At 39.7% G+C, this 12,530-nt stretch overlaps 1 protein-coding gene across 16 annotated transcripts in view; it reads left to right on the top strand.

Annotated features, from left to right (window-relative positions):
* Nucleotides 1-12,132, top strand: part of cdc14b (cell division cycle 14B) — a 37,692-nt gene extending 25,560 nt beyond the window's left edge. For 7 of the 16 annotated variants that reach the window (XM_060931838.1, XM_060931840.1, XM_060931850.1 and 4 more), the window contains 4 exons: nucleotides 9,713-9,829; nucleotides 9,937-10,085; nucleotides 11,194-11,259; nucleotides 11,387-12,132. In XM_060931838.1, the coding sequence (XP_060787821.1) occupies nucleotides 9,713-9,829; nucleotides 9,937-10,085; nucleotides 11,194-11,259; nucleotides 11,387-11,601 (547 nt within the window). In that variant the 3' untranslated portion in view covers nucleotides 11,602-12,132. Of the gene's footprint in view, nucleotides 1-9,712; nucleotides 9,830-9,936; nucleotides 10,151-11,193 lie in introns of all 16 variants that reach the window. The other 9 variants (XM_060931839.1, XM_060931844.1, XM_060931841.1 and 6 more) reach the window with 9 other exon arrangements.
* The last annotated feature ends 398 nt before the right edge of the window (nucleotides 12,133-12,530 follow it).

The raw sequence follows: 12,530 nt of genomic DNA, 5'->3' as shown, positions 1-12,530 counted from the left end.
CGTAGTCAGCTGGGATAGGCTCCAGCTTGCCTGCGACCCTGTAGAAGGATAAAGCGGCTAGAGATGAGATGAGATGAGACACGTTGTTTACCTGCATTTAGATTAATACATGTAACTTGTATTGTGTGTTTAAGTTACCGGTATAAGATTATTTAATTTGCTTCAGAATGTGATTGTCTCAGTTCATCTGATTTATTTAATTACGCCTTTCGCCCGTAGTCAGCTGGGATAGGCTCCAGCTTGCCTGCGACCCTGTAGAAAAGGATAAAGCAGCTAGAGATAATGAGATGAGATGAGATTTTATTTGGCATTAATAAAAACATTTTAAGATGCCTAAATTTGCGGATGTGGTCTAATCTCGCGTACGTTTCCGATTCCTTTCCGCTCTTCCGTGTTTGAGATCTCCGATCATGGCAGAAGAGCAGAGCTCCTCTAGTGAAGCTCACAGTGCTTCAGGAGTAAGTGCTGCTTTAAAAAGAGGTACATTTACCGTTAAAAAGTCAAGAGTATTAGTCCTAAGTATTAAAAAGTATTTTAAAAAAGTATTAAAAAGTATTAACTAGCAGGGCCGGTTCTGCCCGAATCTGGACCTGGGTGCAACATCGCGCACCCCCCCCCCCCCCCCCCCCAAAAAAAAAAAAAAAAAACACACACACACACATCAGTCTAAATCAGGACAACCATCACATAACTATAAACATTTTACATCAACTATTTTAACTAAATGGGCTATAATAAATAAGCCTGCAGCCACGGCGGGCTGCCTTAAAAAGTAACCATTCAATGACACAACTGACAGCTTGCGCAGCCACGGCAGGCTGCCTTAAAAAGTAACCATCCCTGTGTCCTCGATTTCTTCTGTTCGTCTACTAAGCCAAGAAGTATATACTCGTTTTGCATTTTCTGCCTCCTTTTTTGTATTTTCGACCCTGCGTTTATTTTCTTTCCTTTTCTGAAAACCCGATTTTTGTCCAGACATTTTGTTTTGCTACCAACGAACTAACTCGTCAGGTCTCGTCTCTCGAGCCCGCAATGATTCCTGTGGGAAGGGCAACAATTGATACATTTTTACAAACAACCAATAAACAGCCAATAGGGAGGTTGCAACGTTCAGGCTCTCCTTTGCTCAGAGACACTCAGTAATGCACTTATTCAGGAACAGAGAGAACTCTTTATTTTTTATTTTATCTTATTTTTTGGGGCCCCTCTCCACACCAGTCCTGGGTGCAAATGCTACCGTTGCTACCCCTCCAGAACCGGCCCTGTTAACTAGCATTAAAAAGGACTGTGTATCGCACAGATTGTTCAATTTAAAGCTAGAAATAGACTGAGGAGCTGGTTGTGGTTGCGCAGCACTTCATATGAGAGGAGAATGAAATCGCGGTTGGAATCATAACGCCACAGACTCGGAAGTGGGAGTGCGAGTGCGCAAAGCAAGAGCTGTCAATCAAAGTGAGAGCTGTCAATCATGAGCGCATGCAGCGCTCAACTTGGAATGTGTCAGCAGAATGTTAGAGTCTAAACAATAAACTTACAATAAATGAAGGATCGGTCAGTGGAGAGCTCAGCTAAGCTCAGCATCTTTAATTCCCCAAGCCAATGACAAGAACTTTCGTGAGAAATAACGCGAACGTCTGCATCATGCGGGATTTGTGGGTGGGAGCGGGACAAAATATGGCAGGCGGGAGCGGGATTGAAAATCATAATTCTTTGCAGGAGCGGGACTGCACAATGCGGGAGCGGGACTGAAAATTCTGTCCCGCGCAGACCTCTACTCCATAGTCTCCATGTTGCTTGCTTAGTGATGTTACAGACCTAGGCGCCTTTCAGAACAGGTGGACTTATACTGATCTCACGTGATACTTTGTACACAGGTGGACCTTAATCTACTAATTATGTGACCTTCTGAAGTAGTGACACTGAAGTCACACAGAATCCAAACAAAAATCAATTTTAATTCCAAGTTGTAATGGAACAAAATGGGAAAAATGCCAAAGGGGTGTGCGAATACTTTTACAAGGCACTGCTTTTTAAAAATTTGATCCCAGTGTGGTACTTATTTCAAACTAGGGTCCTGTTCAATAAAACATTACAGCCATATAGTGGGGTGGGGCAGTATATCATTATCAATGGTAAAGCTTGGGCTTGATATAATGTGCAGTGGAGGAAAGGGTACCAAAGCCGTTTGTCTTTAAAGGTGGGGTATGAGATTTTTTTTCAGGAGTATTTTTTACCATATTGCTTGAAAAGCTCCTCACACCCATGTTGCAAGCAGTACAATAGAAGGTTTGACCCAAAAACGAAATATTTTAATCCAGTCTACAGTGTAAAATAAAGGAAAAACGCCATCCAATCATATCGAGGTACCACCTCAAAATGATTGGATACTGACACGTCAGTCAGACTGAAGCCCGCGAGCAGCCCGTCCCTTCTGTGTGTGTGTGAGAGAGCGAGCAGAGTGTCACACAGAGCGCAGGATTTTCTCAGTGCACTCCCTCCAAACAACGGGGATTTACACGAAAACGGAAGGAGATATTCACAAAATTCTTTCAGTGAGTGCCACAAGGATCTCCTGAACACACTGACATAATTTTTTTTTGTCTGTAGTGTAAAAAATGAGGTCACTAGAGCGAGTTAAAAACAAGTGACTTTTCTGCCAAGTTTATAATGGCAGTCTATGGGGCTGCGTGCCTGTCCTCGCTTCACTTTCAGGCTTCTCATTCAAAAACTGCAAGTCCTATCGTGTAGGTAGACACATTGTGTGAATCAGGACAAGTGTGGCTACTGCTTTTGAGAAAATTGTGTGTGGAGTGAAAATTGGGGCTGAAAACACAGTTTAAATGAGAAAGTTTGGGCTATTTTTCCAAGCTCTCTACACTCTGCTCCACTGGTGTGTAACGCAATAGACACCTATTATAAAGGCTGATTTTCTCAGGCTTTATAAGGGGGAGGAGGGGTGGAGACGCGGGGGGGTGGGAGCGTTTCTTTTCAAAATATGGCTTGCAGGAACCGTTATTCCAAAATCTCATACCCCACCTTTAAGTGTATTTGTCTCTCCTTTCTTCTTATTTTGTTGTATTTAAACTGTCCCTCCCTCGTGTCTAGATGGCTGGTAGCTATGCTGGTTTCTTCACTTTGTAGCCTTGTCCTGTGGTGGCTGTTATTTGGCTTCCCCGCTTCCGTCTTCCATTACTGTCTAGGCAGGTCGGGATTGTAAGTGAACTGTCGTGCCTGTACCACTTACACCTCTCTGGACTTGGAATGCTGTAAGTGTGTTCATGTCTCTCCCGTCTCCATGATTCCACCTTTTCCAATTTCCCCATGGTTTCTTAGTCAGCAATCCCACAGGGTTTAGGAGTCATGTTTATGCATAGCTTGTTTTATCCTTGAAGATTATCATGTTAATGATAAAATTAAAAAGCTCTCTTAACATATTGCTCATTAAGGGAATTTACAGTCTGAGTTTGGAAATCTGGTGGCTTGGACCAGTTTTCTTGGTTTTGTGTAAAAATGTTGCCCAGATATCTTTCAGTTGATTATCTGTTTGTCATCTGTAGTCCTTTTCTTTTCCAATACACATGCTGTAGTTCTCCATGTCTGTGGACAAACCTGGTTTCCCCTCTAAAACCCCTAATCACCAAGGTGTGTGTTGACATATAAGGGTTGGTGGTTAGATGTGGAAAACCTATTTTGACAGTCTTTTTATGGCTCTTCAGGGCCATCACAAGACCTTAGCATGATTCCCACAAATTATTTTGTCCCATTTGGCTTTTGTGTACTGCGACTCTATAACAATTTTTGCTGCAGATTAGAAGAGAATAAAATTCACACCAGCGCCAGTAGGTTGACTCTTAGGGTGTTTTCACACTTGGTCCCTTTCAGCCATCTAACCGAACTCAGATTGATGACTCAGCATTTTTTGCGCATATGTGAACACTCCAACTGTACCCAGACCCCTTTAAAGCGAACCGAACTGAGACCACCTCAGGAGGTGGTCTCAGTACGGTTCGCTACAAATCAACGGTACGGTTCGCCTAATCTGCGCATTGTGAACAAAAAGCGCACCGGGTTCACTTCGCCTTTTTCACTGTAGTTTAACCTTCGTTTGCCATAGTTGGTCACGTGACTGTAGCAGGGAAACTCAACTTCCTTTTGGAACTTACCAGCCGTGTTTTGTGCTCATAGATAGCTGGAATAAATGTATTTTCCTTAATCCGCACTATTTTGATCAAAGAATACAGCAGGGCAAGCATGGCAGCAGACATTTTGATTCAAGAGAAAATTACCCAGAATTCCGTGCACTGGGGGGCTGAGGGCTCTAGAGGACCTGGTGTGAACAGAAAGAGGACTGAGGCCCCATCAAAGCTTAACTGGACCAGAAAGAGAACCCAGTCCTCTTTGTAGTAAATTCAGTGTGAACACAAAAAGAACTGAGTTCTTTTTCTGTTGGTCCACTTTTTGGTCCACTTAAAGAGGACTGAGTCTGGTTCCTTTAAAGGGGACCAGGTGTGAAAACACCCTTAAAGTGAATGTAATGCCCCTAAACCCCACTGTTTTCCTTGTACAAAGCAACAAACATGATGTCGATTGACCATGTATTTTCGAACCATAGCTCATCCAAAATCAATGGAAATCAATGGAAAATCAATAAAATCAGCTGATTTTCACAGAATCTGCTGAGACTGAACTGGAAAATCCCGAAGGGGTACGTGAGCTCACATGTGGAACAATTCCAGTATCAATTTTGTTCCCGTTCGCAGCAGTAGTTAGACCAGTCTTGATATGGAATCACGTTTTGGAGAGAATTCTGATAGTGATTGGGATTCTTATGTCAGCTGAAGGGGCAGATGATTATCAAGGATATTCCAGAGTAAATGGTTATCTTTTCGAGCCCCCAAGACGAGAAACTGCCAGTTCACTTAGTTCACAAGAGTCTTCCTCTGTAGCATGTGCAAGATGAAGAGAGAGATATGTGCAGAACGCAGTGGTTACCTTTCATCATGTTTTCCTGAACAAAACTAAAAACAAATTGAGTCTTGCAATATTGCAATCTGAGAGCACTTAACACATTTCAGTTAATAATTAATGATGATGATTTGTGCACGCACATTTTTCTTCCTGTTCAAGTGCATCAGATATGATAAAATCGGATGTCACAAGCGTGTAAATGTTGCTTATAGTACTGTGTGTGTGTGAGAGAGAGAGAGAGAGAGAGAGAGATAACGGGGGAATCGACGAACTGTCCAAATATCAGATCAAATGTCATTTATTAAATAAATGGGTTTCTTTCTGCTCCAGTAATTCCCATGTGGTCATTCTGGTGGTGGTGAGCACTTGATGAATCAGATTTACTATTAGTAGGTAACACGAAATCTGCCCACTTCGTTTGCACAAATCTCACCCACTGTTGCTTTAGATTAGTGTAATTTCTCAGAAACTCATGAACTGAATGTCCTGTTGTATATGGATTTGAACATCCAAACACAGTGCAGTGCTGTCACATCGTTATTTTTGTAAGATTCCAACAACAATATCCAATTTCAGCAAGTAAACAAGCACGGAGTCAGATGAACTGAAATGACCCAGATAACCAGGGTTCCACGCGTGACGTCATGCAAGGTTTGCCCTGGGGCAAGGCTGCCTTTTTCCGGGATCTGGATGCCGTGATTTACTGATAGTTCTGTGCTTGATAATAAAATAACAAATAATTAATATTATTTTCCCCTTTATTCATTCATTTTGGTTGTTACTAATGATATATATTTATTTTAAAGCATTACAATAAGGCATTACATACACTTTAAACTTGACTCTTAAAAATATTCCTGAAAAAAAAATACTAGAAGTAAAAATGTTTCTAAAGCTCTCTGGGCAACTTGAAGTAGGAGCTAATCACAGAAGAAATTTAAGCATTAAGCATCTTATTTGAATCACTACAAATCGATCGGCAACCCCATATTCCTGTAATGTGAGTCAAAATATAATAAATGTCTAAGAAGTAGGCAAAGGACAAACATATTAGTGCTGAATTTTTGATTATTTTTCGACAATTACAATGATGATGATATTCAAGTAAACTAGATGTGGTTCAATAGAATAACATTGGTGTAAAATATAAAAAAGTATAAATGAGGATAAGACATTTAGTAAGCTACAGTTCATGTGTTTATGTTCAATGATAATGGATTTAATGCCACTAAGGACTTCTTTGACAACTGCCCAATCACTGATGTGTCTAATTGGTCTCTGTTCAAAGCAAGCTCCACTGAACCCAAATACAATCCCTGGAGCTCAGCTGGCAGAAAGAACATTTGGGTTTAGTCTGATCTGAGTTTGTCTTAAGCAAGTGAAATCTTGGGGGTAATCCAGAGGACTCCAAAGTCAGTAAGACCAAATCATGAACAATTCTAACGGCTGTGATTGTTGGCAAATTCATGGTCAAGTACAGTTATTTCAGTTACAGTTGTGATAAACACAGTACTCCCTACTTGGCCACATTAAAATTGCAGTTTTGCAAATATCATTCTGTCTGCTGTCAACAATTTAGATGATTGTTTTTCATATATGAAATCAGCAACACTTTCATTTTCTTTTCTTTTTTTTCTTTGTATGTTCTTTACTGGGATTTTTGTTCATGAGTTTACAATGCAGTCTGCTAGCACATCAGCCAATCCTGTTATTCATTCATTCATGGAACATGCTGACATCTGTAGCAGCGCTATCAACCCTGCCCCTTCTTATTAGTTTAGGAATTCATTAGTAAAGGTTCTTGTCATCAATTTTGCAAATAGTTTTAAGCTTTTAATGCCACTTAAGAGACTTCTTAGTGGTAGGATGAGTTTATTTGTGAATACACCCTCTGATTTCTAATGGTACATTCAGACCAAATGCTGAGAGAGCATCAAAGCAACTGGAAGTCATTCATTTTCTCTGAGAGCCAGTGTCTCTCAGCAGCAAGCAGCAGCATGACTGTTGGTGGCACGTCTTGAGCGGTGGGGGCATCAGAATAAAGTTGAAATCCAGGCAACTTTATGATAATGAGCTATGGCATGGTTCAGCAGCAACCAATCAGAATTTAGAAGTGCTCTGCTCTAGATTATACTAGAGAGCACAGTTGTGTAAATATTGGGTACAAATGGAGGAGAAATAAATAATTGTGGTGGCAGGTTTCCCCATTATGTATGATGTGTCCCTGTTTGCAACACTATTTATAGGCAACATTTTCACTTGATATTTGGAATGTGACCGTTGTAGCCCTTTTCCTCAAGACACCTGTGCATGGTGGTTCTTGATGCACTGACACCAGCCTCAGTCTGCTCCTTGTGAAGCTTGCTTTGAAGCAAGAATACAATTCACTGGCTCAAAACAACAACGATTTGACCAGTTAGTTATTAGCCACTAAATGTCAACCAGGACCAGGACTTAAATGTAAGCTACACACAAAGTAACATTAATGTTAAAGACCAAGGCTATTAAACGTGTCTTATAAACTGCATGTTGACTTCATCAACACAAAAGTAACACCACACATACAGTGGTGCTTGAAAGTTTCTGAACTCTTTAGAATTTTCTATATTTCTGCATAAATATGACCTAAAACATCATCAGATTTTCACACAAGTCCTAAAAGTAGATAAAGAGAACCCAGTTAAACAAATGAGACAAAAATATTATACTTGGTCATTTATTTATTGAGGAAAATGATCCAATATTACATATCTGTGAGTGGCAAAAGTATGTGAACCTCTAGGATTAGCAGTTAATTTGAAGGTGAAATTAGAGTCAGGTGTTTTCAATCAATGGGATGACAATCAGGTGTGAGTAGGCACCCTGTTTAATTTAATGAACAGGGATCTATCAAAGTCTGATCTTCACAACACATGTTTGTGGAAGTGTATCATGGCACGAACAAAGGAGATTTCTGAGGACCTCAGAAAAAGCATTGTTGATGCTCATCAGGCTTGAAAAGGTTACAAAACCATCTCTAAAGATTTTGGACTCCACCAATCCACAGTCAGACAGATTGTGTACAAATGGAGGAAATTCAAGACCATTGTTACCCTCCCCAGGAGTGGTCGACCAACAGAGATCACTCCAAGAACAAAGCGTGTAATAGTCAGCGAGGTCACAAAGGACTCCAGGATAACTTCTAAGCAACTGAAGGCCTCTCTCACATTGGCTAATGTTAATGTTCATGAGTCCACCATCAGGAGAACACTGAACAATGGTGTGCATGGCAGGGTTGCAAGGAGAAAGCCACTGCTCTCCAAAAAGAACATTGCTGCTCGTCTGCAGTTTGCTAAAGATCACATGGACAAGCCAGAAGGCTATTGGAAAAATGTTTTGTGGACGGATGAGACCAAAATAGAACTTTTTGGTTTAAATGAGAAGTATTATGTTTAGAGAAAGGAAAACACTGCATTCCAGCATAAGAACCTTATCCCATCTGTGAAACATGATGGTGGTCTTATCACGGTTTGGGCCTGTTTTGCTGCAACTGGGCCAGGACGGCTTGCCATCATTGATGGAACAATGAATTCTGAATTATACCAGCGAATTCTAAAGGAAAATGTCAGGACATTTGTCCATGAACTGAATCTCAAGAGAAGGTGGGTCATGCAGCAAGACAACGACCTTAAGCACACAAGTCATTCTACCAAAGAATGGTTAAAGAAGAATAAATTTAATGTTTTGGAATGGCCAAGTCAAAGTCCTGACCTTAGTCCAATCGAAATGTTGTGGAAGGACCTAAAGCGAGCAGTTCATGTGAGGAAACCCACCAACATCCCAGAGTTGAAGCTGTTCTGTACGGAAGAATGGGCTAAAATTCCTCCAAGCCGGTGTGCAGGACTGATCAACAGTTAAGTTACCGGAAACATTTAGTTGCAGTTATTGCTGCACAAGGGGGTCACACCAGATACTGAAAGCAAAGGTTCACATACTTTTGCCACTCACAGATATGTAATATTGGATCATTTTCCTCTGTAAATAAATGACCAAGTATAATATTTTGTCTCATTTGTTTAACTGGGTTATCTTTATCTACTTTTAGGACTTGTGTGAAAATCTGATGATGTTTTAGGTCATATTTATGGAGAAATATAGAAAATTCTAAAGGGTTCACAAACTTTCAAGCACCACTGTATGGCTTTTAATTAGTTTATGCTGTTAGTTTATTTTCTTACCAAACATGTAATAGTAATTGTTCATTATTTCCTTCATCAATGAATTTTCTTACTTTCAATTTTTAAAGACTCCATGAAGTTAAGTGTTCAGTCAACACACAAATACTGATTGAGATGTGTTTTCTTTGCAACCCCTTTAAATAAAGTTTGCAAGACCAAAGCATTCTGAGCAAACTTGTAGCCCGTCTTTCATCTACATCACTGAGCTTCCACAAACTTGGTGTTGTTGGTAGAGTGAATTTTGACATACTTGCTGCTTTTGATCTGAATATACCATAAGGTGGTGGTTGTTGGGTTGTTGTTGTTGTTTTTTTTTTTGTCTCTCCCCCCCCTCCCCCCCACCAGTTTTAAAATCAAATATTTTTTGCACCGAGTGGCTTTACAAATACCAGCCTAAGTCAGCTTTTCACTCATTAGGGTAATTTGTGAAAAGGTCTGAGTTTAGAAGAGCCCAGGTCTGTTCTGGATTCTGTCTAATCTGTTGGGTGTGGGTTTTTTTGTTTTGTTTTGTTTGTCTGTTTATACAGGGTCATTCTGCAATCAAGCAGACAGAGTTGTAAATCTGTAAAATCTCAAAGTCTCTCGGATAAGGAAGATGTTAGAAAACGATCCAGAACCTCACTAAGCTCAAAAAGAGAGAGCAGGTGAGTGTTTGCATGATGGCCCAAGTATTTACCTGTTCTGTAGCATATAATTACATTAACGTGCTCAAACAAGTAAAGTCAACAGTCTGATCTTTTCCCTTCCACAGCTTGTTATTACATTCCAGACTTGCACGATCTTTAGGCAATTTGCCTGTACTGGCCAATGAAAAGAACCATGAGTTGTGTGAAGTTAACTCAATGGCTACAGATAGAATGAGCAAGAAATCAAACATAAAGCACCTAATCCCAATCAACAGTGAGCCACTCAGTCCTTCAGTTCCTTCAACCGAGTCATTTGTTCATAGCCTCAGTATCAATGTAGTAAGTCACTAGCAGCTGAGTATCACAAGCTACCATTGCAGACATGCTCATTTTTCTATGCTTGACTTCCTGTGTGACTTCAGCAGGCTATCAGTCCTATCAGCAATCAGCTTGCACCTGTTCTTTCAGACCTGCTTAATCTAATTTACATTTTCCAAATGATTCCCTCTATTGACTCTTGCAATTAGCAGGTATAAACTGTACCTCTGATTTTACACCTGGCACAACAGGTCTGCATAAGCTGCCTTCCATCCAGTCCACATCACTTGCATTCTGCAAGTGCTGCTGGTGGGAGGAGATAAAAGCATGATTTGTCATCATAAAAAAGGCCACATGTCCCACAGTGTTTAATGGAGCCTTGGAAAATAAGGATAGTTAAAGTTGGACCAACTGTAAATATATAACAGGGTTACAGTATGATAGTGAATAAATAGTATGCTTATTGAGGGTATGGAACATAATCAGTCATTTTACTCTGCAACTACAGACTGCAAGGTCATAATTTTCTTGTAGATCATGACTATGTGTGAGATTTGAATGGATTACTATATAAGAGAGATAGACATTGCAATTAAAGAAAAAAGATGGATGCATGTATAGTCTCTCACAGAGTTGGTGATATTAGACATTGGTTATAATGGAAGTGTATCTGGTCCAGGAGACTCACTAAAATGCTTTACTGAATTGGCCTTTAGAATACCTTTTTGCTAAGATGTTTATCTAATCATTTACTTTTATTGAGGGTAATTATAAGCCAGACCAAGCATATAGCTGTACAGTTGTGGGATTTTTGTCCCAGAGACAAAGGAGTCCAAGGTTGGCTCTCTGGTAGTTCTGGGATTTGATCCATCTGGTCTCTCACACAGAAGCCTAAGGGCTCAGCAAATTACTGTCCCACTGTTTGATTTATGGAATTAATCTTTTCTTTGTTATCATGCTCTCTCGATCTCAATGCTCTGCACAGCAAAATTGATTACTTTTAATATCATAGTTAACAAAAATTTATGTCTCTGTTTTTTGCTTGTACAACCTACTTATAACAGAAGAACTGTGTCCAGAGGAAGGAAAAACCTGCACTCTTTGCAATCATTGCGCTTTACAAGACTATGGTATTTCATCTCTTTCAGTCTCTCTCCCAGTTCTTGGCTTTCTGCTGCATCTTCAGCCTTTAATCTTTTGCTTATCTGGGCAAAATGCATCTTTCACTCTGTTAATGTGATTTCTCTGTCTTCACAGTCCTGCAGTCCCTAAGGCTAGAACACCTCTACTGCGTTAAATGGATGGTTTTGGAAAACAGAAGTGCAAGTAACTTCATAAAGCCTGGAGATATATATATATATATATATATATATATATATATATATATATATATATATATATATATATATATATATGCGCGCAAAGTATCAACAGTCTACTTTGACAAAGATTATATTGACAAGCTTGAATAATTTTATCGACAAAAGACATTTTGTTTGTACAGAAATGTTGGGGGGTTTGTAATGCTAATGTTATATGAAATAAGATTTTTTTTTCTTTATTTTTCTATTTTACCATTAGAATCATGAGTCAAGGTCTAAAAATTTAGCCTTATCGTTAGTTACATGTTTAAAATGTTTAATGGTTTATAACGGTTGATTTCTCTCAAATTTTGAGCATGTTTTTGTGTGCACAAACTATGCCCAAATGAATCGGAATACTTTGTCACGTTCTCATCACATGGGGTACCAACTTCAGGCAGGTGGTTCACTCTGTGCCCTGCTAAAATCTGAAGGCTATTGTGAGACTTTTTCATTTAACAATTTGTTCTGCATTTGAATTTTGTGTGTGATATATATATAAAATTTGATACATCTGGAGAACCTGTTGTAAATTTATACCTGTAAATACTGTAAACTTTTGGTTTATTCATGTCCAATTATACTTCCTATTTCCTGAGTACATTTACCTTTCATGTACTATAAAGCTTGGTTTGTAAAGGATCTGGGTCATTTATTTCATTCATTCAATCATTCATCTTCAGTAACCACTTTTTCCTGGTCCGATAACACAGGCCGTGAGGTGGAAATACAACCTGAATGAGATTCCAGGCACCATGTACACACCTCATTCACACCTTGGGGCATTTTAGCAATGCCACTCTACCAATGGGGATGAGTGTGAGAGATGAGAGAAATCCAAGGACCTCAAGGAAATCCACATGGAGGAAGGTAGAACATGTATAACTTGGCACAGACAGTAACTCATGCTGATGACTGAATAACAGACCCTGAAGCTGTGAGGTGGTAACTCTGAACTATCTTGTGCTTTTTGAATCCTGCATATGCTATTGAGGTTGCAGTGCTACCTAAAAGAGCCACTGGACTTTCATTGTGCTGAT

This window comes from Neoarius graeffei, chromosome 10 (genome assembly GCF_027579695.1).
Source record: "Neoarius graeffei isolate fNeoGra1 chromosome 10, fNeoGra1.pri, whole genome shotgun sequence".
NCBI classification, from domain to species: Eukaryota; Metazoa; Chordata; class Actinopteri; order Siluriformes; family Ariidae; genus Neoarius; species Neoarius graeffei.
Note: the sequence above shows the minus strand (reverse complement) of the source record. Positions and strands in the feature narration are given on the sequence as shown.